The sequence below is a fragment of the Meles meles genome, chromosome 21 (genome assembly GCF_922984935.1).
Source record: "Meles meles chromosome 21, mMelMel3.1 paternal haplotype, whole genome shotgun sequence".
Lineage (NCBI taxonomy): Eukaryota > Metazoa > Chordata > Mammalia > Carnivora > Mustelidae > Meles > Meles meles.
The window spans coordinates 1,006,215-1,030,606 of NC_060086.1; the positions used below are offsets into that span (position 1 = coordinate 1,006,215).

The window sequence follows — 24,392 nt, forward strand, 5'->3', positions numbered from 1 at the left end:
GACACAAAAATCAATGGAACCAAATAGAAAACCTAGAAATAAACCGACAATTGTCTGGTCAGCTTATCTTTGACAAAGTAGGAAAGAATATCCAATGGGAAAAATACAGTCTCTTCAACAAATGGTGTTGGGAAAACTGGACAACATCCAAAAGAATAGAACCAGATCACTTTCTCACATCATGACGAAAATAAGTTCAACATGGATGAAAGACCTAAATGTGTGGCCTGAAACCATAAAAAAAACCTAGAAGAGAGCACAGGTAGTAATTTCCCTAACATTGGCTGTCACAACATTTTTCTAGGTATGTCTCCTAAAGCAAGGGAAACAAAAGCAAAAAATAAACTATTGGGACTACATTAAAATAAAAAGCTGCACAGTAAAAGAAACAATCAACAAAACTAGAAAGCAATGTACTGAATGAGAAGATATTTGCAAATAACATATCTGATAAAACTTTGGTATCCAAAATATACAAAGAATTTATACAACTCAAAACCCAAAAAACAAATAAGCCTACTTAAAAATGGGCAGAACACATGAATAGACATTTCTCCAAAGAAGACATCCAGATGGCCAACAAGCACATGAAAAGATGCTCAACATCACTCATCATCAGGAAAATACAAATCAAAACTACAATGAGATACCACCTCACACCTGATAGAATGGCTAAAATAAAAAACACAAGAAACAAGTGTTGGGGAGGATGTGGAGAAAAAGGACCCATCTTACAGTGTTCGGGGGAATGCGAACTGGTAACTTTTTCCTCAAAAAGTTAAAAACAGAACTACTCTGCAATCAAGCAATGACACTATTGGGTATTTACCCAAATGATACAAAAACTCTAATTCAAATGGAGATATGCACCCCTTTATTTATAGCAGCTTTATCTAATAGCCAAATATGGAAACAACGCAAGTGTCCATGACTGATGAATGGATAAAGAAGTAGTATATATATGTGTGTGTGTGTGTCTGTTTCACACATATATAAAATAGAATAATAAACATTATATATAATGCACAGTACAATTTTATTCTCTATGTACAATACAGTATATGTTCATATATACATGAGTATATATACACATATATGTATGTGTATATATGCAAATAGTACAGAATAATACTCAACCATCAAAAAGAATGAAATCTTGCCATTTGCAACCACTTGGAAGTAGAGGGTATTACGCCAAGTGAAATAAGTCAGTCAGAGAAAGACAAATACCATATAATTCACTCATATGTGGAACTTAAGAAACAAAACAAACAAGCAAAGGGGGTGGGGCGGGAAGAGGATAACAAACTCACGGTTACCAGCGGGGAGGTGGGTGGGTTGAGGGGGTAAGAACACACCCATCCGGACAAGCACTGAGTGATACACGGAATTGTCCAATCACTGCGTTTTACGCCTGAAACTAATAGAAACGAACTATACTGGGATCAAACTTGAATTTCATTTTCATTTGTGCAGGTGAAAGGACACTGCCTATTTCAGGGCCCATTCCACCGTGTTGAGGCGCTGCCACCAAACCTCCACGTGGAAGCGGCTCATCTGCCGCCGGACGTGCTGGACGCAAACGCGCGGAGGAAACCTCGGGCTCCGGCATGTCTTCAGGCGACGAGGACGTGCAGTGCACATCGCCGCTGGCGAGTGTCCGCGCGCGGCGGGACCGGACAGTCCCTGCTTCTCACACGGTTTCGAGGGTGAAGGAGACCGGCGTCGCCGGATCCACCCCGCGGTCGGGTCGTGCCGGGGAGCGACTGGAACCCCGCGCAGACGACCGGGAGCCCCGCTGACAGAACGCTGCTCTTCTCCTCAGGAGACCGGCGCTACAGCAGAGAAGACCGCGTTCGACCGTCATCTTTGCGCTGAGTCTCCCGACGAGGAGCGGGCAGGGGACTAGGATCCGGCGCGACCCCGGTCCTCGGATCCTCTGACCCGTAAGGGCTGTGGGCGGGCCTTGGCCGACTCGCCCCCACCCCCGCGGCCCGGCGGCGGAGCCCTAGGAGCGCGGGCCCCCGGGAGCGCCGCTGCCGTGGCAGCCCGCGGGCGAGCGTGTGGGAGCTCCGAGCCCAGCATGCGGGAAGCCGGCCGCCCGGGGCCCCGCCGGCGCATGCGTGTGTCGGAGCCCAAGCCCGCGCGGCGCGGTCGCCATCGCTGGGAGGCTTCGGTCGGAGCTGGGCTGGCGCGGGCGGCCGGTGGAGCCGCAGGGGCCCCGCCGCTGGGCGTGCTTGGCTCGGGCAGTCGAGCCCTCGGCACCGTGTCCCGCCCAGGTCCGGCCCGGCGACGGCCGCGGCGTCAGGGGGCGGAGCCGCCCAGAGCGCCCTTTGTCTGTGGAGGCCGGTGAGTGCCGCGCGCCGCGGGCCGGGAGGCGGGCGAGGGGGCAGGGCGGGCGGCGGCCCGGGGGTGCGCGCGTAGCGGTCGCCCCCCGCGTTCGACCCGCAGTCCCCGGCCGCGCCCCCAGCCGTCGCCGAGACCCGCACCCCCAGCCCGGGGTCGTGAACGGGTTCTCCTCCGGTGCATTCTGCAGCCGGTTCCGTGTGGGCGACGGCGTTACGGAATCGAGAAGTTTCTCCCCGTCTCCAGATCACGAACACTTTCGCCTTTATTTGTTTCTACGGCTTTTAAGGGATTTTTAAATATCTTTTTTACATTTCTGCCTATATTGGGGGGGTATAAATTTTGTTGTAAGTTGTTGGATAGGAATATGCCTCTTTCCCGGTCGTCCTGCCGTTGGAACTGAATCAGTTTCCCACTGAATCGAAGTGACTTTTGTTGTGTTCCGCAGGCGCGGATATTCCGCAAACTCGGACTCGCTTCCCGACGGTACCTTCCACCGCTCTGGCAGTTTCGCACTGATACCGTTCTGCTTTATGTTTAAAATACGTTTTCGTAGGCGGCAGCGCAAGTCTCCTCTGTGCCCTTTGACATAATGGTCTGTTTCTCGTGATGTATTTGAAATTGTGAAACTTGTGCAAAAATTGTAATTCTCTGAGCGACAGGTTTGATCGTGGTACTTAGGTGCTCAGTCGATAGTTGCTAGATGAGGAATGTTTGTTGAGAATCGCTGTGTCGTTGAAAGCCTTTGCACGGTGCTCGGTTGCCATCAGGACAGTGGTGCGCTTCCTCAGCAGTGCCCTCAAAGCCCTTTAGGATCTTAATGCTGCACGCTGTGTCGCCTTCCACCCTTGCACTTCCTGCTGTAGCCGTGCCATGACACAAACCGTCTGGGAAAAACTCATTAGATTATGTCAAAATTTTAGATTTCTGTATTCAAAAAGAAAAAAGGGCTAAAAACAAGACACATGAAAATATTTGCAGTATAAGAGACAAAGGATTAATGTCCATAATATGTAAAGAGCCTCTATTAATAGCAAAAAAGAGAGAGAGAGAGAAAGAAAAAAGAAAAATGGGCAAAGGACACCCGTAGGCCATGTATAGAAGAAATACAGGTAACCAGGCCGCCTGGATGGCTCAGTGGGTTAAGCGTCTCCCTTTGGCTCAGGTCCTGATCCCAGGGTTCTGGGATAGAGTCCTGCATGGTGCTGAGCAGGGAGCCTGCTTTTCCCTCTCCCCCTTCCCCGGCTTGTGCTCTCTCTCTGGCATTCTCTTTCTCTCAAATAAATTATTCAATTAAAAAAAATACAGGTAACCAAAACACACACACACCAAAAAATCCATACGGTACAATACTGTACTGCTCTAAAATAGAATAAGGTAGTTTATTTTGAAGTTAACACACAAGGAAAGATCTGTAAGACATTTAGGGAATAAATGATGCTGCAGAACAGTGGCACATAATATGTTGTGAGTTATGTTACGTTGGGATGTGATTACATTATATATGTTCATAAATGGCCAAAAAAGGATGTACACCAAATGACTGATGGTGAATTACTTCCAGGGAGGAAAGTAGAATAGAAGAGGCATTGAAGGTCACTCCGTCTTACTCATATACTCCCAAGTGTTGTGTACTTATGTCTTCATGTAGAATGTGTAAAAAACTTATGAACATGTATAACTGTGTAAGGAAAAAACAAACCAAAACCCTCACACATACTTAGGACCTACACAGGGGAGAAGAAAACGTTTTATGATGGAGAAGATTTTTAAATTAAATTTTTTTTTTTAAGCAGCAAAGAATGAAAGACAAATGATAACATGGAGACTACATTTGTTACTCATGTTATCACAAGGGAGTTGCTATTTATATCTATGTTCAAGGATCCCCAACCTTTGCTCAGTGTTCAGTGATTTGCTAAAAGAACTCATAGAACTCAGCAAAATTGTTATACTTAGAGTAGCATGAGTATTACAGAGAAAAGAAACAGATTAAAATCTACAACAAAAAAAGCAGGTATAACAGAGTCAGGGAAAGACCAGGTGCAAAGCTTTCAGTTGTCTTCCCTCAGTAAGAGTCATGCAGATAGTGTTTAATTCTCCCAGAAGCGATGTGTAATAACATACATACAGTATTGCCAGCCAGGGAATCTCATGCAACTTTGGCATCCAGAGTATTTATTGGAAGTTGGTCATGTAGGCATGCTGACCACCTGTTTTACTGATCTTCAATCTCCAGTCCCTCCAGAGGTCAAGGTGATCCTACGTGTTCCAAGAATGCCACTATAAATCCTATTTTAGCATAAATTTTCTGACCTGTCCCAAAGCCTCAGGTAACCAGAGACACTTGAATAGGCATGGTGTTGCAAGGAACCAGACCAGGCTCAAACCTCTCCTTAAAATGTGCAGAGTTTGGACGACCCAGACCCACTCAGTTAATCTTTTCCTGCACAATATAGTTTATAATAAAGAATTCTTACAAATCAATAAGAAAAAGGCAAAATGGTAGAAAGGTGGACAAATGACACAAAGGGTAATTTATAAAAGATAAAATATGAAAGCTAAAAATATGAAGTTCTGCCTCCCATGTTATCTAAGAATTAGATTATATACTATTTATTATATTTTACTATTTGTACTCTATTTTTTAAAAAATAATGCTTATTATTCTTGGCTAATGGTCACTCTCATATTGTTGATGAATTAGTAAAATGATATAGCCTTCCTCAATAGTGTTTTACCTTTGTTTTGATCCAGCAGTTCCACTTCTAGGAATTTACCCTAAAGAAATATTCAGACAAAATTATGCCAAAACTGTACAATGTTTGCTGTTGTCTATAACAGTGAAAGGAAGGGTGGAAGGGAAGAAGGGAAAAGAAGGCTCCCAAAAAGTTTATGAAGTTGTTAAATAAATTTTGGGTATTGCATGCAGTTGATTATACTATAACACTATTTTTAAATTTTTTAATTTTATTATTTTTATTTTTTATTTTGTTTATATATTTTCATACATATAAATATATGTTTATTTATTATTAGTCTTTAATTCCAGTATACTTAACATATAGTGTTGCATAACTTCAGATGTACATAAGTGATCTAGCAATTCTGTGTATTACTCAGTGCTCACCATGGTAAATGCACTCTTTAATCCCCATCTCCTATTTCACCTGTCCCCCCACCAACCTTATCCCCCTATTCACCTCCCCTTTGGCAACTATCAGTTTGTTCTCTGTATTTAAGAGTCTCTTTCTTGGTTTGTCTTTCTCTTTTTTTTCCTTTGTTCATTTGTTTTGTTTCTTAAATTACACATATGAATAAAATCATATGGCGTATCTTTCTCTGACAGATTTATCTCGCTTAGCATAATATTCTCTAGCTCCATCCTTGCTGTTGGAAATGGCAAAATTTCATTCTTTTTGAAATGGCTGAGTAATATTCCATTCTGCATGTGGGAGTGTGTATATATAAAACATATATAAAATATATAAATATATTAAAATTTTATAAAGATATAAAATATATTTTTAAATGTGGCACATACGTATGTGCCACTTTTTTAATAATTTGGTTTTTTTTCCTGTGTGGAAAGTGACTTTTAAAATTTACATCTCATTAGCATATAATGCAATATTGGTTTTGGGAGTAGAATTTAGTGATTCATCCTTGCATATAACACCCAGTGCTCCTCACAACAAGTGCCCTCTTTAATACCCTTCACCCATGCAACCCATCCATTAACCCTCAGTTTGTTTCCTGTCTTTAAAAGTCACTTATGGCTTGCTCCCTCTCTCTTTTTCTTTTCCCCTTCCCATATGTTCATCTGTTTTCTTTCTTAACGTCCATGAATGAGAAATCATATGGTATTTGTCCTTCTCTGACTGACTTATTTCACTTAGCATAATACACCATAGCTCCGTCCACATCATTGCAAAATGGCAAGATTTCATTCCTTTTGATGGCTGACTCATATTCCATTGTGTGTGTGTGTGTGTGTGTGTGTGTGTGTGTATACATAGCACATCTCGATCCATTGATCAGTTGTTGGACTTTTGGTCCCTCTCCATAGTTTGGCTGTTGTTAATAATACTGCTATAAACATTGGGGTACATGTATCCCTTCAAATCTGTATTTTTATATCCTTTGGGTAAATACCTAGTAGTGCAATTGCTAAGTCATATCTAGAAAAATGTTGATACAGTCAGTGTTAGAGACATTACTGCCTATGCTCTCTAATACGATTTTTTTATGGTTTTGGGTCTCATTTAGGCCTTAGTCCATATATAATTTTTATTTGTATATGGTATAAGAAAGTGGTCCAGTTGCATTCTCTTGCACTGATTTCTCATCATCATTTGTTGAAGAGACTATATAACCCTGATTTTTAAATGATATTTAGTTTTGTTTTCTGTCCTGAAGTGATATGTACAATATCATCAGTTAAAATAATTAAAACCCACATTTTGAAAAAGAAAGTTATATATATATATATACATATATATGTATGTATACACACACACACACACACACACACACACACGCACCATATTATAATATGTGCGTATCTTTGCATAGAAAAAGTCTGCAAGTATATATCCCTCAAAAAAGTAACTGGTTATCTCTGGATGATAGTAGGATTTTCTTTCTGCTTTTCTATATCTACAAAAAATTTTGTTTTAATATTTGTCAAAAAATAAAATGAAGGTATTTCCAAGGTAGAGAAGGGGTGTGGAGAGAGATCACTCTGGCTCTGGTGTAAGAAAAATATTGGACTAAAGGACTAGTTCGATGAGTGTGGCAGTAGTCAAAGTGAAAGGTGATAGTGGCTTGAATCAAGGTAGTGGAAGTGAAGATGGAGAATTCACTACATATTTAAGGGGATAAATTTACCAGGATTTGACTTTAACTGAAGAGAGAGACTAAGGCAAAGAAAGAGAGATCAGAAATGACATTCAGGTTTCAGGCTTGCTGATGCTATTCATTGAGATAGGGAATTTAATAGAGTAAGAATAATATGTAACATATAAATATGGCTACCACGTGCTATTACATTCTAAATGGTTTCAGAATATTCACTCACTTAATCCTCACGACAAACATATGAGGTAAGTACTATTATTACTAGTTTTGCCAGTGAGGAAAGTGAACCATATAGAAAGGTTGAGTAACTTACACAACCGAACTCACACAGCAAGTAAGTTGTGGAGCTGGGAATCAAACCCAGTCAGTCTGGCAATAGAGTTGGTATTCATACGTACTTTACTCTGTTGCAAAATATATGACAAGAGGCTTGAGAGAGAATGAGTTTTGGACATGTTAGGTTTGAGAAATCTGAGAGACATCTGCCTAGGGATGTCGAGACAGGTGGTTGGGTACGTGTGTGGTTATGTAGCTCAGAAGAGATGATCAGTGAAACCATGGCAGTAGCTAAAGCTGAAGGAAGCCACCTGAGTGTAAAAAGAAGAGAATAAATGCAAATACTAAAAATGGACCTAATTGTATTACAAGTGAATGACATAACCACACTGAAAGAAATGGCAAAGAAAAAGACTAATCCAAATAACTTCAGGAAACACTATCTTGGTTGGATACTATATAACTAAAGACAAAGAGAACTCTACATAAATGATGTAATCAAGTTAATAAATGTGTTTCTCACAGGGATATGAGTTAATTCTGAAACTATGTATATACCAAAATTGAATAAATAAGTGAATGAACTAAGAGTCAACAATTTTTTTATGGTTGAAGAAGTTACCAATGAGGAAAGGAGGAAGACTAAAATGAGCTCTTGAGGTTCTGGATTGGAATCAGAGGTGTTAGTATGAACTCATGGCATTTGATACATAGAAGATCACAATAGAAGTATGTATATGTATGATTACTATGCACACATATATATCTCTCCTATCTGGTAGAGGACCTAGAAGCCATGATATCCCAGTACCAGTGAACACACCTAGCACCCAGATCTTTGTTTCTAAGCATTTCTCCAATAAAAGGAACTGTTTCTTTGCACAGATAGTTGATTTCCAGGGCCAGGGAGGGATAATACAAGAGCCTAAAACACCTTATGGTGCCAGGAAGTGCTCAGAATAGAATAGAGGCTGGTCAAAATTATGTAGGAGCCTTCTACTAGCCAAACCTGAAACAATTTATACAATAAAATAAGTAATGATAATACTGGGGTTTATAAATCAAAATAAATATTCATGAGTTTATAGAGATATAAATTAGTAAATAAATGGTAAGCGATAAGGAGCAGCTTTTCCTTACAGAAAAAATTCCAATTAATAAATTAGTGGGAAAGAGAGAAATAGAGAAATCACCATTAGGCAAACACCATATTACTAATTGTTGAGGACAAGATACACTGATGGATGCTAAAATTAGTGGGTTTGATATATAATCTCACTCATATGTGGAATTCAAGAAAGAAAATAGATGAACATATGGAAGGGGAAAAAGGAAAAAAGGAGAGAGGGAAAGCAAGCCATAAGTGACTCTTAAAGACAAAAACAAACTGAGGTTTGATGGAGGTATGTGGGTGGGGGATGGGCTAGGTGGGGGATGAGTATTAAAGAGGGCAGTTAATGCGAGGAGCACTGGGTGTTGTATGTGAGTAATGAATCACTGAATCCTACTCCAGAAACCAATATTGCACTATATGTTAACTTAAAAAATTTTTAAATAAATAAAACTTAAGGCAAGCTATAAAAATAATATTAGTGGGTTTGAGAAAAATCTATATATTTGTATAATCTTCAAGTATCTCCCCAAAGATATTTATTAGCTACAAAGGGAAAGATAGTAGCTTCACAATGGATTAATGGGGTAAACGCCACCTTAACCCAGTGATAAAGGTTAACATTATCATTAATGAGGCATATCAGCATCATAAACCCATTAATATCATGTGCTAAGAAAGAGACAAAATCACTTCTGTGATATACCTCCCAAAAATACTTAAATTCTTTCCAATCATGAGAAAACAGACAAACCCAAATGAAGGGACCCTACAAAATAACTCCTCAGTATTCTTCATAGTAAGCTCATGAAAGACAGAAAGGCTGAGGAACTTACAGATTGGAGAAGACAAAGGGGAAAAAAAGCAATTAAATGCCATATGAGATCCTGGATCAGAGAGAAAATATTAGTGGAGAAACCAGTAAATTTTGATTAGTTTGATTTAATAGTTTTATACCAATTTAAATTTCTGGTTTTGATCATTGTACCCTGGTCATATAAAACATTAACATTAGGACAAGTAGGGTGAGTGGTATGTGGGAATTGTGTCCTGCTTTTTATAACTTTACTATAAGTCTTAAGATTGGTTCAAAATAAAAAATTAAAAAATAGAAAACACCAGAATCCTTTCATTTACTCACTTAGCAAATATTATTGAGTACCTACTTTGAGCCACATACAGAGAGCATTCAAAGTAGAATAGTAAATAAGACAGAATAGGTTCCTGCCTTCATGGAAGCTAACATCACACAAGGGTGAGGTATAAATAAAAATGACTATACAAATAATTACAATGACAAGAAAGTGCTAGCAAAAACAGGAAGGTGTAAATGAGGAACCTCACTTGGTCTGTGATATAAAAATCTTCCTTGAGTTAAGCTGGGATCTGAAGGAAGAGTAGGTATTGTCTGGAGAGGAGGGGCAGGGGAGATATACCATACATGGCACACTTAAGGACTTAAAAGCAGAGTAGTGTAAATGAATCCTCAATAACAAGCAGGAGAGTGGCTTGAGAAGTCAGGGAGAAGGTCATAGGATTTTTTTTATGGCTTTGTACTCCAACCTCAGAACTGTAGGGAGGTACTGATGTGATCAGGTTTGTATACTTTACAAGTAAAGATGACTTTACTTCACCTGTGGAGGGGATAAAAATAGATACTGGAAAACCCAAAGGAACAACGATACGTAAACGGTCAGCAGCGGAAAAGGGGCGAGCGCAGAGCTCCCTGAGAAAGACGGGACGTAAAGCCAGGCGCAGTTGTCAGCAGTGTCAGGTACTCATCAGAGCCCAAAGAGCAATGAACTCCAATGCTTGAACATAAGGGTTTTGGTATTCCTAACCAGAGCAATTTCAGTGCTGTGCTGTGACCGAAGAAAGGTCACAGATAATTGAAAAATAAGTCAGTAATGGAGAAGTAGAGACAAGTATTGACAATCCTTTGAAGAGTAGTTGCTTTGAAAAAAGAATGAATGGTAGTTAGAAATGGGCACAGAACCAGTGAAAGTTTTTAATGCTGGGAGATATAGTAAAAGGTTTTAAATTATGGCAGGAAGGAGTCAATAAAAACGACAGATAAAGTTGAAGATAGAAGAATGAGAAGTTAGGTACTAGATTCAGGTCTGGAGGAGGCTGGAGAGAATGGTCTGATTCCAGGGAAGAAATACTTTTTAATGCAATCAGTGGACCAAGAATAACCTCCTCCCCAGAGATGCTATTTCATAATGTCTGGGATAAGACCAGTAAATCTGCTTTTCACCAAATGGTATGATTCAAGTGATTTTCAGACCACACTTTGATAAACACTGCTTTTTCTATTTTTCACTTACATTGAGCCACTCCTGCCTTCACTTCCTTACCCATCCATCCAGTCCAGAACCTAAGATCTCCTGATTCATAGTGTAGTGTTTTATAAGAAAGACTTCAAAAGTGCTATGGTACTAGAAGTAGGTGCCTGAAGTAGAATGAAGGTGAAAATCATTGGCATTGAAGAAGTTAAGGAAATGAGAGGCTCTGATAGTTGTTCTGAATCCCTGCTTTCGTCAGAATCATTTGTGAAGCACTTAAAAAAGCGTGTAGAGGCCAGACTTCACCTCAACAGATTCTGGTTTAGTATCTCTTGGGTGGAGCCTGGACATGTATACATTTACATATGTACAACTTAAAATCTGGGCTGAGTCCAATGCATGGCCCAGATTGAGAACTACTACATGAGTTTTCCACATGGTTGATAAAGTTCACTTAGATTTTTGGAAGAGCTTGGAGGAAAAAGCGTGTTAAGCCCAAAGTCATTCTTCATCTGAATTGATTATAATTCTGGTATCCCTTAGGCAATCAAGGGAATTGTTACTTTCCAAGCCATTGTGGTTAGTTATTTGAAAAAAGCCTGTGGTAATCCCACAGGCTTCTCTGGGAAAGTCTATGTGTGTATTGTATGAAAAATTGCACACAGTTTGGGGGGGGGGAGTGGTTGGTTTTTAGGAGTTTTGTGTGTGTATCTTTCCAATAAAGAAATTAAAAGGGAAATTATGAGAAAAGGGGAATGAGATTTAAAAATGTAAGAGAACAAGTACTGAGAAGGAAACATAGAGGAGGAGTACTAAAAAGAACTTCAGAGTACACTAGAAGGAATCTAAGGCTGTGAACCAGGAGATGTTCAGTTTCAGATAAAAAAATCAATCAGTTTCAGATCATTAAATCAAAAAACTGAGAACTAAATCAGTGTTTCCAAAGGTGTGTTCTCTGGAGCCCTAGTCTCATCAGATGCCATAAAAAATTCTCAAATAACAAACTTTCCATAGAATATACAATATATTTGATATGCTCCTCATCTCCTTGGGTTCACACATATGAAGGAGAAACGCTGTTCTCCCTAACTTGGTAAATGCAGTTTTGTTTTGTTTTTTGGTTGTTGTAAATAGGTGGTTTTGAAGTAATCTGATATTTCAAATGTCAGAGTATTCACATAGATTCAGTCTGGCTCTTTAGAGAGTGGGGCCTTTTTAGAGCTTTTCCTTAGTGAAATAGGACCTGCTTCTTGAAGTCCTTTTAAGTTACTCCTGAAAGGTCTGTGCCTTACTCAGCTGTTTGTAAAATTGTGGATTCATGCCATATCTTGAGCAGTGAATGGCTTCCTCATCTAATAGGACTATTCCACTGGAACTGTGATTTTCTCATTTAAAAAAAAAAATGCTTCTCAAGAATGACTTCATTCTTCAGTTCCATTACTAACTTTTTTTTTTTTAAGATTTTATTTATTTATTTGACAGACAGAGATCACAAGTAGGCAGAGAGGCAGGCAGAGAGAGAGGAGGAAGCAGGCTCCCCGCTGAGCAGAGAACCCGATGTGGGGCTCGATCCCAGGACCCTGGGATCATGACCTAAACTGAAAGGCAGAGGCTTTAACCCACTGAGCCACCCAGGCACCCCCCATTACTAACTTTTGAGAGAACTTTTTCAGGCCAAGTTTTGTGCAGAGAAAGAATGTATTGTTCCATATTTATTAGCAGTTCAATACATTTTACTCTGTTGTTAGTTAGTAAAAGTCTTTCTGAAAATCTTTCACCATGCAAGGACCACATGTTTCTGAGAAGAGGGTGGATAAGAACTGAGGCCAGAATTTGTCGTAGCTGATGGATCTGTACATCTCTGCTTTTTGTAATGTGTGAATTTGAGAAATTCTAAAAATGCTTTTTGATTGTTTTTAAAGAATTCCACACTGTAGTGTGCCCTATCTTTATGAACGGGCAGTTTATATGTTTCTTTACAGATTCTCTAGGTTCCTAGGTGACTGAGACTGCTGGTTTTCTTTTGTTGACTGGTGCATCTCATTACAGGTTCTCAATCTGATATTGTATCTTACAAGATCCCTGGTGAGAGAGATTTGAATATCATAATATAGTCTGTACATGAAGGATTGATGCCTTTAGGGGAAGAAAAAGTAATAGCCATCTTCAGGAACCCCCACATCTCTCTTGCATGAACATACCAAGATTCTGAGAGTGGCTGCCCCTGAGAAGCAGAAATCATTCTTGTGGGTAACATTGACTTCTGAGGCTCTCATCAGAGATAAGGCACCTTTAATATCTCCATAAGGTTCTGGAAAATCAGCTTTCAGGGAATGACAAGGACCCTGAAGCTATTAGTACCAAGTGTATCTACTGACTGTCATAGAAGAGAGCAAAGCTTTGATGAAATTACCACCTAAGAACTGCAGAGAGGTGTAGTAATCCTGGTGGAGGACTGAATCTAGGTACTCAAAAAAGAAGGTGAACATTCTGAAAAAATGAGAACAGTGAAATCTCCTTTGTATATTATTAGAACATCTTAAAAAGAGTAAAGGAGAGAGTTTGTGTTTGGGGATGAATTTATCCCCTTAAATTATTAAAGATTAGGCCCTCAACATATGTTTTCTGTATCAGCTCATCTCAGTGGTTCTCATCTCCTACTTAGAATCACTTACAGACTTTAGAATTTAAAATGCTGTTTCCCAGGCCCATCCTAGACCAATTTGGATAATACCAGATTTACCCAAATCTCTGGGCTAGAGGGATAATGGGTATTAAGGAGGGCACTTGTTACAATGAGCCCTGGGTGTTTTATGTAAGTGATGAATCACTGAATTCCACTCCTGAAACAAATATTTCTTTATATGTTAACTAACTAGAATTTAAATTTAAAAAAAAAAAAAAAAAAGCAGATCTCTGGCAATAGGGGCTGAGCACTGGCATTTAAAATCCTCCAGGTGTGTAGTGAGGGCGAAGCGCCACTGAGCTTTCTTAAGCTTCTCATATGCCACAATAAGAGAAAGTCCTACATTGAATTCCTCAATAAGTTATCCAGCCTTTGAGCTTATGTCTTAGAAGGCTTCTCGCTAAACTGTCTGCCATTCTAACAGGAAGCAAAAATTGTAAGAGTTAGTTTCAGCATTAATATCATATATTTATTTAACAGATGCTCCTTTTTTCTTTTTCCCAGTTATGCCCTCTCACAATGCTATACTTTCCCAAGGGGGGAACATGGAGGAGAAAGAAATGAGTAATGGATCACGGATAGTCAGGTCTCAGGTAAGTTCAGTTTTACTCTCTGAAATGCTGTTATAGTTCTAAGAATATGGGCACTTTTATTTTTCAATTTTCAGAAGTGAATCCAGAGCCCTTCAGACTCTTGGGACAGATGATAATTTCTATAGGATGGTTCTCATTCACCTTATATACCCTTTATAGCTCTAATATCCTTCCAGCATTTTTAGCAGATCATGAGCTCATGTCTGTGCTAGATATTATAAAAGAAGCAAAAGAAACTATAGACTATCTTTTAATCACCTACCCTTAAACAACTCACCAGACTTAATACACACATTCTCTCTGTAAACAATCAATGATGCCCAGGTCACAATGACTGCTTGGAGCTAATGGCATTATTAAATATGCCTGAGGACATCTGCCAGGCACTAATTTTTATCAAGAATCTGTTGTAACTCTTGCAAAACCTGTTTAAGCCTCTTGTTACTGTTCTATAATTTAAGTATTGTGTAAGCTGATGAGGTATAACTATGACAAGGAGTTGTTTCTGTGAAAAGTAGTTGAATGCTTTGGAAAGACCTTACAGATGTCCGTCACTTTTTTAAAAAATGCTGTCAAATTATGTGTAAACAAACTGTGACACACTGAGGGAAAATCATAAAAATCTTAGCGGATTCTACACCTATATTATTTCCCAAGTGTCGCTTGTTGCATTTTACTGAAACAGAAACTGATTGATGCATTATGGGTATGGACACTTAATCATTAAAATCACTCTCAGAAAAGGCTTAGTTTCACATCAAAAGATGAGCACATAAATATACAATTATATATTTCAAATTTAAATGTTTAAGATGCCTTCTATGGATCTCAAGTTTAACCGACTTTCTAGCTTAACATACCGGATATCAATATCAATTGCTTTAGATAGGAGGACTTCTATTGTTCCAAATTATATGAGATAAACATTATCTGTCGGTAGCTGATAAACTCGTCAGAGGAGGTATTTACACACCTAAATCACACAACATTCAAAAAAGTATAATGTTGGGTGCTACAAATACAACAAATACAAAAGGTACTCAGAGAAAGGAGAAATCTGATTGAGACTAGAAGGATGGATGGATCCTAAAGAAGATGGAGTTTGAATTTGTGCTGATATTGGTTAGATTTGAAGATTAAATAAGACAGGGCCGGGGCACCTGGGTGGCTCAGTTGTTAAGCATCTACCTTCAGCTTAGGTCATGACCCCAGGGTCCTGGGATCCAGCCCTGCATCGGGTTCCCTGCCCAGCTGGGAAGCCTGCTTCTCCCTCTCCCACTCCCCCTGCTTGAGCTCCCTTCTTGCTGTCTCTCTGCCAAATAAATAAATAAAATATTAAAAAAAAAAAGGGCCGTTGCAGACAGGAAATGAGACTCATACAAGAGCAGGGACAATAAGGAGACTATTAGTGCTCGCTTCGGCAGCACATATAATAAGGAGACTATTAGACAGAGTTGAACATTTACTTGCTATGTTACTGCTTTGGGATCCTTGGGTTGCGGGGAATAGAATTATTCAGTTTACTCTTAATTACAAGGCTCCCCACAGACAGAACTAGAAAAACATCAAGAACTAAAATGATATATCTTCTTCTTGACATTCTAGCCCAAGGGGTTTTAATTCTCCAGAATCACTTACTATGTTAAGAAAGAAGATGGTTCATTCAACAAGTTTTGTTTGTTTGTTTGTTTGTTTTTGAGCAGCTACAATGTGCCAGAATTGTGCTTGGCATCAGATATACACCAATAGGCAGAATAGATATTCCTAAATCCAAGTTTCTTATAGTGTAACAGAAACAGTCACTCTGCAAATAAAGTAAAAATTGCAAATTGAGATGTTTATTATACAAATAAGAATAAGGTGCTGTAAACGTACATAAGGGAATCAAGGAAGGTACTCTCTAAGGAAGTGAAATTTAAGGTGAGATATGAAGGATATATAAAAGTTACAAAAACTAAGTGGAAAAAAAGCATTTTAGGCATGTGGTAAACATGTGTAAAAACCACGGATATATTTAAGAAGTTAAAAGGCCACCATTGTTGAAATGGAGGGAGGGAGAGAATGACTGGAGATGAACTTGGGGAGGAATGCAGGGCCTACGTACACAGGGCCTTGTGGCCCTGAAGAAAAGCTTCGATTTTATTCCAAATGCACTAGAAAGCCTTGGAAGAAAGGTAAACAGGATAGTAAAATAATAATTAACTGAATTCTACTTTAAAAGTCACTTGGGTGTGGCATGCCTATGTGACTCAGTTGATTAAGTGTCCGACTCTTGGTTCTGGCTCAGGTCGTGATCTTGCGTTCGTGGGATCAAGGCCTTCATTGGGTTCTGTGCTCAGCCTGGAGTCTCCTTTAGATTTTCTCTCCCTCACCGTCCGGCTCTCTCTCTCAAATAAATAAATTAAATCTTTAAAAAAAAAATCACCCAGGTGTGTGGTATATGAGAGGTGTATTTGTGAGCAGCAAGGAAGGAAGGAGGAGAAATCCACTTAGGAAGTTACTGCCATATTGTATATGATAGAAAATCAGAGCTTAAAACTAGAAGGTGAAGAAAAATAGGTAGATTTGAGGGCTTTGCTTTGGAAACTGCAGAGATTAACAAGAGTGGTAAAGACAAAGGAAGAAAGAGGTGATTTCAAAAAGATGTATCCCAGGAAGTGGCAGGGTAATGGTGAATCAGGTCATCTCACTGCTCTGCTCAAAATGCATGGCTCCCATTTCACTCAGATTAAAAGTCAAAGTCTTTATGACGGCCTAAACAGTCTTACGGAATCTGGGCCTGTTACCCCTCTAACTTAATCATACTTTTCTACCCCTTGCTCTTTCCACTCTAACCACAGTGGCTACATTCTTCTTCCTTGAACACGTCACACACACTGTTGCCTTAGGGCCCTTGTACTGCTAACTTTGCAAGTCTTTTATCAAATGTCACCTCTCCAGTAATGTCTTTCCTGACCACCCTGTGTAAAATTGCAATGCCTCACCCCTCACATTGTCAGACCCTCTTCTTTATCTTCTAACATAATGTGTAATTTACCCAGTTATCATATTTTTGTCTACTTTCCACTGCTAGAATATAAATTTCATAAGGGTGGGGAATGTTGGTCTTTTTCTTTCCCAACTTGTAGATCTCAAGCACCATGATTGTCACTTAGCAAGTACTGAGGGTTTGTTGAACAAATGGGAATTAGTGTATTACAAAGACTGCATCTCAAACCAGTGGTGAAAAGTTAGTTTATTCAATAATTGATGTTGACATTTCTGGGGAACCATCAGGAAAAAGGTAAAGTTGAATCCATACCTCATACTTCACATTAGGATGGTCTTCAAATGGAGCAAACATTTAAATGTGAAAAATTAAGCCATAAAAATTTTGTAAGAGGGGCACCTGAGTGGCTTAGTCAGTTAAATGTCTGCCTTTGCCTCAAGTCATAATCCCAGTGCCCTGGGATTGAATCCCACATCGAGCTCCCTGCTCAGCAGGAGAATCTGCTTCTCCCTTTCCCTCTGCTCCTACCACCGCTCGTGCTCGCTTTCTACCTCTCTCTTTCTCTCACTCTCTGTCTCAAATAAATAAAAATCTTTTAAAAAAATTTTTTTCAAGAAAAAAACGGAAGATGTAAGACCAGATACCATAAAACTCGTAGAAGAAAATAAAGGTGATAAGCTCCTTGGCATCAGTCTCAGTGATATTTTTGGGAATCTGACTCCAGAAGCAATGACTACAAAAGTAAAAATAAACAAATGGGACTCCACCAAACTGAAAGGCTTCTGCACAGGGAAATAAACCATCAACGAAATAAAAAAGGAACCTATTGAGTGGGAGAAGATATTTGCAATCACATATCAAATAAAGGGTTAATATCCAGAACATATAAAGAACTCATATAGGTCAGTAACAAAAAAATCAAGCAATCTGATTTCAAAAATGAGCAGAGGATCTGAATAGACATTTTTCTAAAGAAGACATACAGAAGGCCAATGAAAAGATGCTCAACATCACTAATCATCAGGGAAGTGCAAGCCAAAACCACAATGAGATATTACCTCACACCTATGAGAATGACTATTATCAAAAAGACAAAAGTTAACAAGTATTGGCAAGGCTATAGAGTTGTTGGTGAGATTGTTGGTGGGAATGTAAATTAGTGTAGCCACTGTGGAAAACAGTGTGGAGGTTGCTCAAAAATCTAAAAATAGAACTACCATACAATCCCGCAATTCCACTTCTCAGTATATGTATGAAGAAAACAAAAACACAAATTCAAAAAGGTATATGCACCCCTGTGTTCTTTGCAGCATCATTTATAATAGCCAAGATGTGGAATCAACCTAAATGTCCATCAGTGGATGAATGGATAAAGAAGATGCAGTGTGTGTGTGTGTGTGTGTGTACACAATGGAATACTATTTGGCCATAAAAAGGAATGCACTGTGAGAGAAGTTAAGATGGTAGAGTAGTAGGGGGACCCTGAGCTTGCCTCGGCCCTCAAATACAACTATATCGAATCATTGTGAACAACCAGGAAATCAATCTGGGGATTAAGAAAACAATCTGGGGGCGCCTGGGTGGCTCAGTGGGTTAAAGCCTCTGCCTTCGGCTCAGGTCATGATCCCAGGGTCCTGGGATCGAGGCTCACATTGGGCTCTCTGCTCCGCGGGGAGCCTGCTTCCTCCTCTCTCTCTCTGCCTGCCTCTCTGCCTAGTTGTGATTTCTCTCTCTCAAATAAATAAAATAAAAAGGAAAAGAAAAAGAAAACAATCTGGATAATTGGAGGGAGTGAACATGGGAGATGTGAGATTCAGAGTCAGGAATTGGTGGAGAAAAAAGGGGGGGACCGTTTTTGTGGAGCAAAGTAAGGGACAGAGGGAAAGTGGGAGAGAGGACATATGTGGTTTGCACAATACACCATGGTGAGGTCATCCCCTGGGTCGCACTAGAAGAGATCACCCCCCATCCTGGAGTATATTTGGAATAGGATATTTTGCGTCTCTAAGGACAAAGGGCCCACATAGCAGCCATTCACCAGCAAAGACAGAAGCATGGGCAGACCTGGTCCCAGCTTTTCACTGTGCATTGCAATAGACTCCAGCCATGGTGCACGCATCATGTGACTGCCTTTCTGGTACACAACAGTGCAAGGTGCCCTGAGAGCCTCTCCTCCAGGGTAGGGGAGCAGGTTAGAGCCTTGCCAGGCCCTTTAAGATTTGGAGTTTGGAATCCCAACCACCAGCCAGACATAAAAACAGGAGAACTGACACCGGGCATGCCAACGACTGGGCACAGACAAGTTAAGGGCAGCAATCTGATCAAAGCCTAGAATACAGAAGATTGTTCCCTTTTCTGTAAGGGCCTCCTGAACAGTGGCAGCCCCAGGCTCCCCTCCCCAAACAGAGAGGAAGGCACCATCTTCCACCACCCCCCGCCCTGTCAACGGTACCATCAGACTTCAGAGAAAAACACAGCACCTCCAATGGCGGCTAGATTCCTTACACCAAAGCCTGTCCCCTGCTCCTGGCAGGGGTATCTTTGCAAAGGCAAGTCTAACTGAGCCAGTGCAGCTGGCCTCTCCCTCAGACCAACACAGGCACTCCTGAATGTACCAGGTCTGATGGAGTGCTCCAAAGCATCAACACCAGTTCTGTGGAACTGGGACCAGGCTTTCTTTCTTTTTCCCTTTTTTTTTTAAATTTTTTTTTTATAATCTTTATTTTTTGTTTGGATTTAGGCTTATAGTTTTTATTGTTTGCTTCCTTTTCTTGTTTTTTAGATCAGACTTCTTATTTCTTTTTCTTTTCTTTTTCCCTTCTTTCTTTCTTAGTCTTTGGTACAGTTTTTTGTTTGTTTCCTTTTATGTTCCTTTTCCTTTCCTCCTTTATTGGATCAGACTCTTTTTTTCCAGGCTTATCTTTTTTTAAGATTTTATTTATTCATTTGACAGAGAGACGGAGGGAAGGAACAGAAGCAGGGGGAGTGGGAGAGGAAGAAGCAGACTCGTCTTAACAAACAAATCAAAGCACACCTAGTTGAAGAGCCGGACACTCCATACTGCCAGCGAGGAGGAACTCTGTAGAGGACTGACCTGAGGGAAAGAGCAGCCAAAACACAACAGCAGAGTGCACAGAGCATACACCAAAAACACTTCCAGAAGCACCAGGTTGTGGACAGTGTAGGACCCCTTCTTAATACAGTATTACTCTCAGGAGCAGGAAACATAACGAGCTATTTCATAACACACAAAAGACAGAAACCTGGACATAATTACAAGATGGAGGAATTCTCCCCAAAAGAAAGATCAAGAAGAAATCGCAGCCAGGGATTTGCTCAAAACAGAAATAAGCAATAAAGCTGAACAAGAATTTAGAACAACAGTCATAAAAATACTAGCTGGGCTTGAAAGAAGCATAGAAGATACCAGAGAAATCCTGGCTGAAGAAATAAAAGACCTAGAAAATAGGCCAAAATAAAAAATGCTATGATGGACATGCCAAACTGACTGGATGTAATAACAATGAGGATGGAAGAAGAGGATCAATAGGTGATAAGATAAAATTATGGAAAATAATGAAGCTCAAAAGAAGAGGGAAAGAAAACTATTAGAGAACTCAGCAATTCCACAAAGCACAATAATATCTGTATCATAGGAGTTCCAAAAGAAGAAGAGCAGGAAAGAGGGGCAGAAGGCTTATTTGAACAAATTATAGCTGGAAAATTCCCTAATCTGGGGAAGGAAACAGGCATTCAAGTCCAGGAGGCACAGAGAACTCCCCTCAAAAATCAACAAACACGGGTCCACACCAAGACATATCATGGTTAAACTTGGAAAATACAAAGATAATGAGAATTCCAAAACAGCTGGAAACAAAAGTTCCTTAACCCACATGACTTAGCAGCAGATCTGACCACAGAAACTTGGCAGACCAGAAAAGAATGGCATGATATATTCAGTCTGCTAAATGGGAAAAATATACAGCCAAGAATACTTTATCCAGCAAGGTTAATTTATTCAGACTAGAAGGAGAGATAAAAAAATTTCCAAGACAAGCAAAAACTGAAGTTGTTCAAGAACACTAAACCAGCTCTGCAATAAATACCAAAGGGGACCCTTTGAGCACAAGAGAGAGACCAAAAGCAACAAAGACTAGAAGGAAAGAGAAATCTACAAGAACATGACTTTTACGGGTAATATAGTAGCACTAAATTAATATCTATCAGTAATTACTCTGAATATAAATGGACTAAATGCTCCAATCAAAAGACATAGGAATTCAAAAAGGATTTTTTTTTAAAAAAGACCCATTACTATGCTGCTTACAAGAGACTCATTTTAGACTGAAAGTTACCTCCAGATTAAAAGTGGAAGGGTAGAGAACCATCTGTCACCCTAATGGACATCAAAAGAAAGCTGGAGTAGTAATCCTTATATCAGACAAACTAGATTTTAAACCAGACTGTAATAAGAGATGCAGAAGGGCACTGTATCATAACAAAGGGGTACATCCAACAAGAAGATATAACCAGGGGCGCCTGGGTGGCTCAGTGGGTGGAAGCCTCTGCCTTCGACTTGGGTCATGATCTCAGGGTCCTGGGATCGAGCCCCAGGTTGGGCTCTCTTCTGGGCAGGGAGCCTGCTTCCTCCTCTCTCTGCCTGCATCTCTGCCTACTTGTGATAGCTGTCTGTCAAATAAATAATAAAATCTTTAAAAAAAAAAAAAAAACAAGAAGATATAGCCAACCAATATTTATGCACCCAACTTTGAAGAAGCCAAATACATAAATCAGTTAATAGCAAGCTTAGGGGCACCTGGGTGGCTCCGTGGGTTAAGCCTCTGCCTTCAGCTCAGGTCATGATCTCAGGGTCCTGGGATCGAGGCTTGCATTGGGCTCCCTGCTCAGCAGGGAGCCTACTTGTGATCTCTCTCCCTCTGTCAAATAAATAAATAAAATCTTAAAAAATAACAAGTTTAAAGAAACTCATTGATAATAATACAATAATAGGGGACTTTAACACCCCATTAACAGCAATGGAGAGATCATCTAAGCAGAAGATCAACAAAGAAACAAGAGCTTCAAATAACACACTGGACCAGATGGACTTAACAGACATATTCAGAGTATTTCATCCTAAAGCAGCAGAATACACATTCTTTTTGAGTGCATATGGAACATTCTCCAGAATAGATGGTATACTGGGTCACAAATCAGGCCTCAACCCATACAAAAAGGTCGAGATCATACCAGACATATTTTCAGACCACCACACTATGAAACTTGAAGTCAGCCTCCCCCCAAAATTTGGAAAGACCACAAATACATGGAGGTCAAGGAACATCCTACTTAAGAATGAATCGGTTAACCAAGAAATTAAAGAAAAAATTTTTAAAATACATGGGAACAAATGAAAATGAAGACACAATAGTCCAAAATCTTTGGGATGTAGCAAAGGCAGCCCTGAGAGGGAAGTATATAGTAATCCAGGCCTTTCTCAAGAAACAAGAAAAGTCTCAAATACATAACCTAATCTTACACCTAAAGAAGCTGGAGAAAATACAGCAAATAAAGCCTAAGTCCAGCAGAAGAATAATTAGAAGCATTCCAGCAGAAGCATAATTAAGATTAGAGCAGAAATAAATTATAGTGAAATAAAAGAATAGAACAGATCAATAAAACTAGGAGCTGATTCTTTGAAAGAATTAACAAAATTGATAAACCCCTAGCCACACTTACCAAAAAGAAAAGAGAAGTACCTAAATAAATAAAATCATGAATGAAAGAAGAGAGATAACAACCAACACGGCAGAAATACAAACAATTGTAAGAGAATAATATGAAAAGTTATATGCCAACAAATAGGGCAATCTCAAAAAAATGTGGATGCATTTCTAGAAACATATAAACACCAAAAGTGAAACAGGAAGATATAGAAAACCTGAACAGACCCATAACCAGCAAAGAAATTGAAGCAGTAATCAAAAATCTCCCAACAAACAAGAGTCCAGGGCCAGACCACGTCCCAGGGGAATTCTACCCAACATTTAAGGAAGAATTAATCTATTCCCTGAAGCAGTTTCACAAAATACAAATGGAAAGAAAACTTCCAAGCTCATTCTATGAGTCCAGCATTACCTTGATTCCAAAACTAGTCAAAGACCTCACTAAAAAAGAGAATTACAGGCCAATAGCCCTGATGAACATGTACACAAAAGTTCTCAATAAGATACTAGCAATAGGGGGCACCTGGGTGGCTCAGTAGGTTAAAGCCTCTGCCTTCAGCTCGGGTCATGATCCCAGGGTCCTGGGATCGAGCCTGGCATCGGGCCTCTGCTCATCAGGGAGCCTGCTTCCTCCTCTCTCTCTGCCTGTCTCTCTGCCTACTTGTGATCTCTGTCTGTCAAATAAATTTTTAAAATCTTCTTAAAATTTTAAAAAATAAAAAAAATTTTTTTTAAAGATACTAGCAATAGGATTCAACAGTACATTAAAACAATTATTCAACACAACCAAATTGGATTTATCTCTGGGCTACAGGGGTGGTTCAACATCTGTAAATCAATCAACTTGATACACCACATTAATAAAAGAAAGGATAAGAACCATATGATTCCCCTCAGTAAATGCAGGAAAAGCATTTGACAAAATACAGCATTCTTTCTTGATAAAAACCCTTGAGAACGCAGGGGTAGAAAGAACATACCTCAACATCGTAAAAGCTATATACAAAAGACCCACAGCAAATACCATCCTCAATGGGTAAAAACTGAGAGCTTTTCCCCTAAGGTCAGAAATACAACAGAGATATCCACTCTCACCACTGTTCAACATAGTACTAGAAATCCTAACCTCAGCAATAGGACAGCAAAAAGAAATAAAAGTCATCCAAATCACCCAAGAAGAAACCAAACTTTCACTCGTCACAGACAACATGATACTCTATATAGAAAACCCAAAAGACTCCACCAAAAAATGCTAGAACTGATACAGGAATTCAGTAAAGTAGCAGGATATAAAATCAATACACAGAAGTCAGTTGCATTTCTATACACCAACAATGAAGCAGCAGAAAGAGAAGTCAAGCAATTGATCCCATTTACAATCACACCAAAAACCATAAGATACCTAGGAATAAACCTAACCAAAAAGATAAAAAGAGCTGTACTCTGAAAACTATGTAACACTTATGAATGAGATTGAGGAAGACACAAAGAAATGGAAAAACATTCTATGCTATGGACTG

At 39.6% G+C, this 24,392-nt stretch overlaps 1 protein-coding gene across 1 annotated transcript in view; it reads left to right on the forward strand.

Moving 5' to 3' along the window:
- The first annotated feature begins 2,224 nt into the window (after nucleotides 1-2,224).
- ZNF713 (zinc finger protein 713) overlaps nucleotides 2,225-24,392 on the forward strand; it is a 39,114-nt gene continuing 16,946 nt past the window's right edge. The window contains exons 1-2 of the mRNA XM_045992507.1: nucleotides 2,225-2,349; nucleotides 14,069-14,157. Coding sequence (XP_045848463.1) covers nucleotides 14,071-14,157 — 87 coding nt within the window. The 5' untranslated portion in view covers nucleotides 2,225-2,349; nucleotides 14,069-14,070. The remainder of the gene's footprint in view (nucleotides 2,350-14,068; nucleotides 14,158-24,392) is intronic.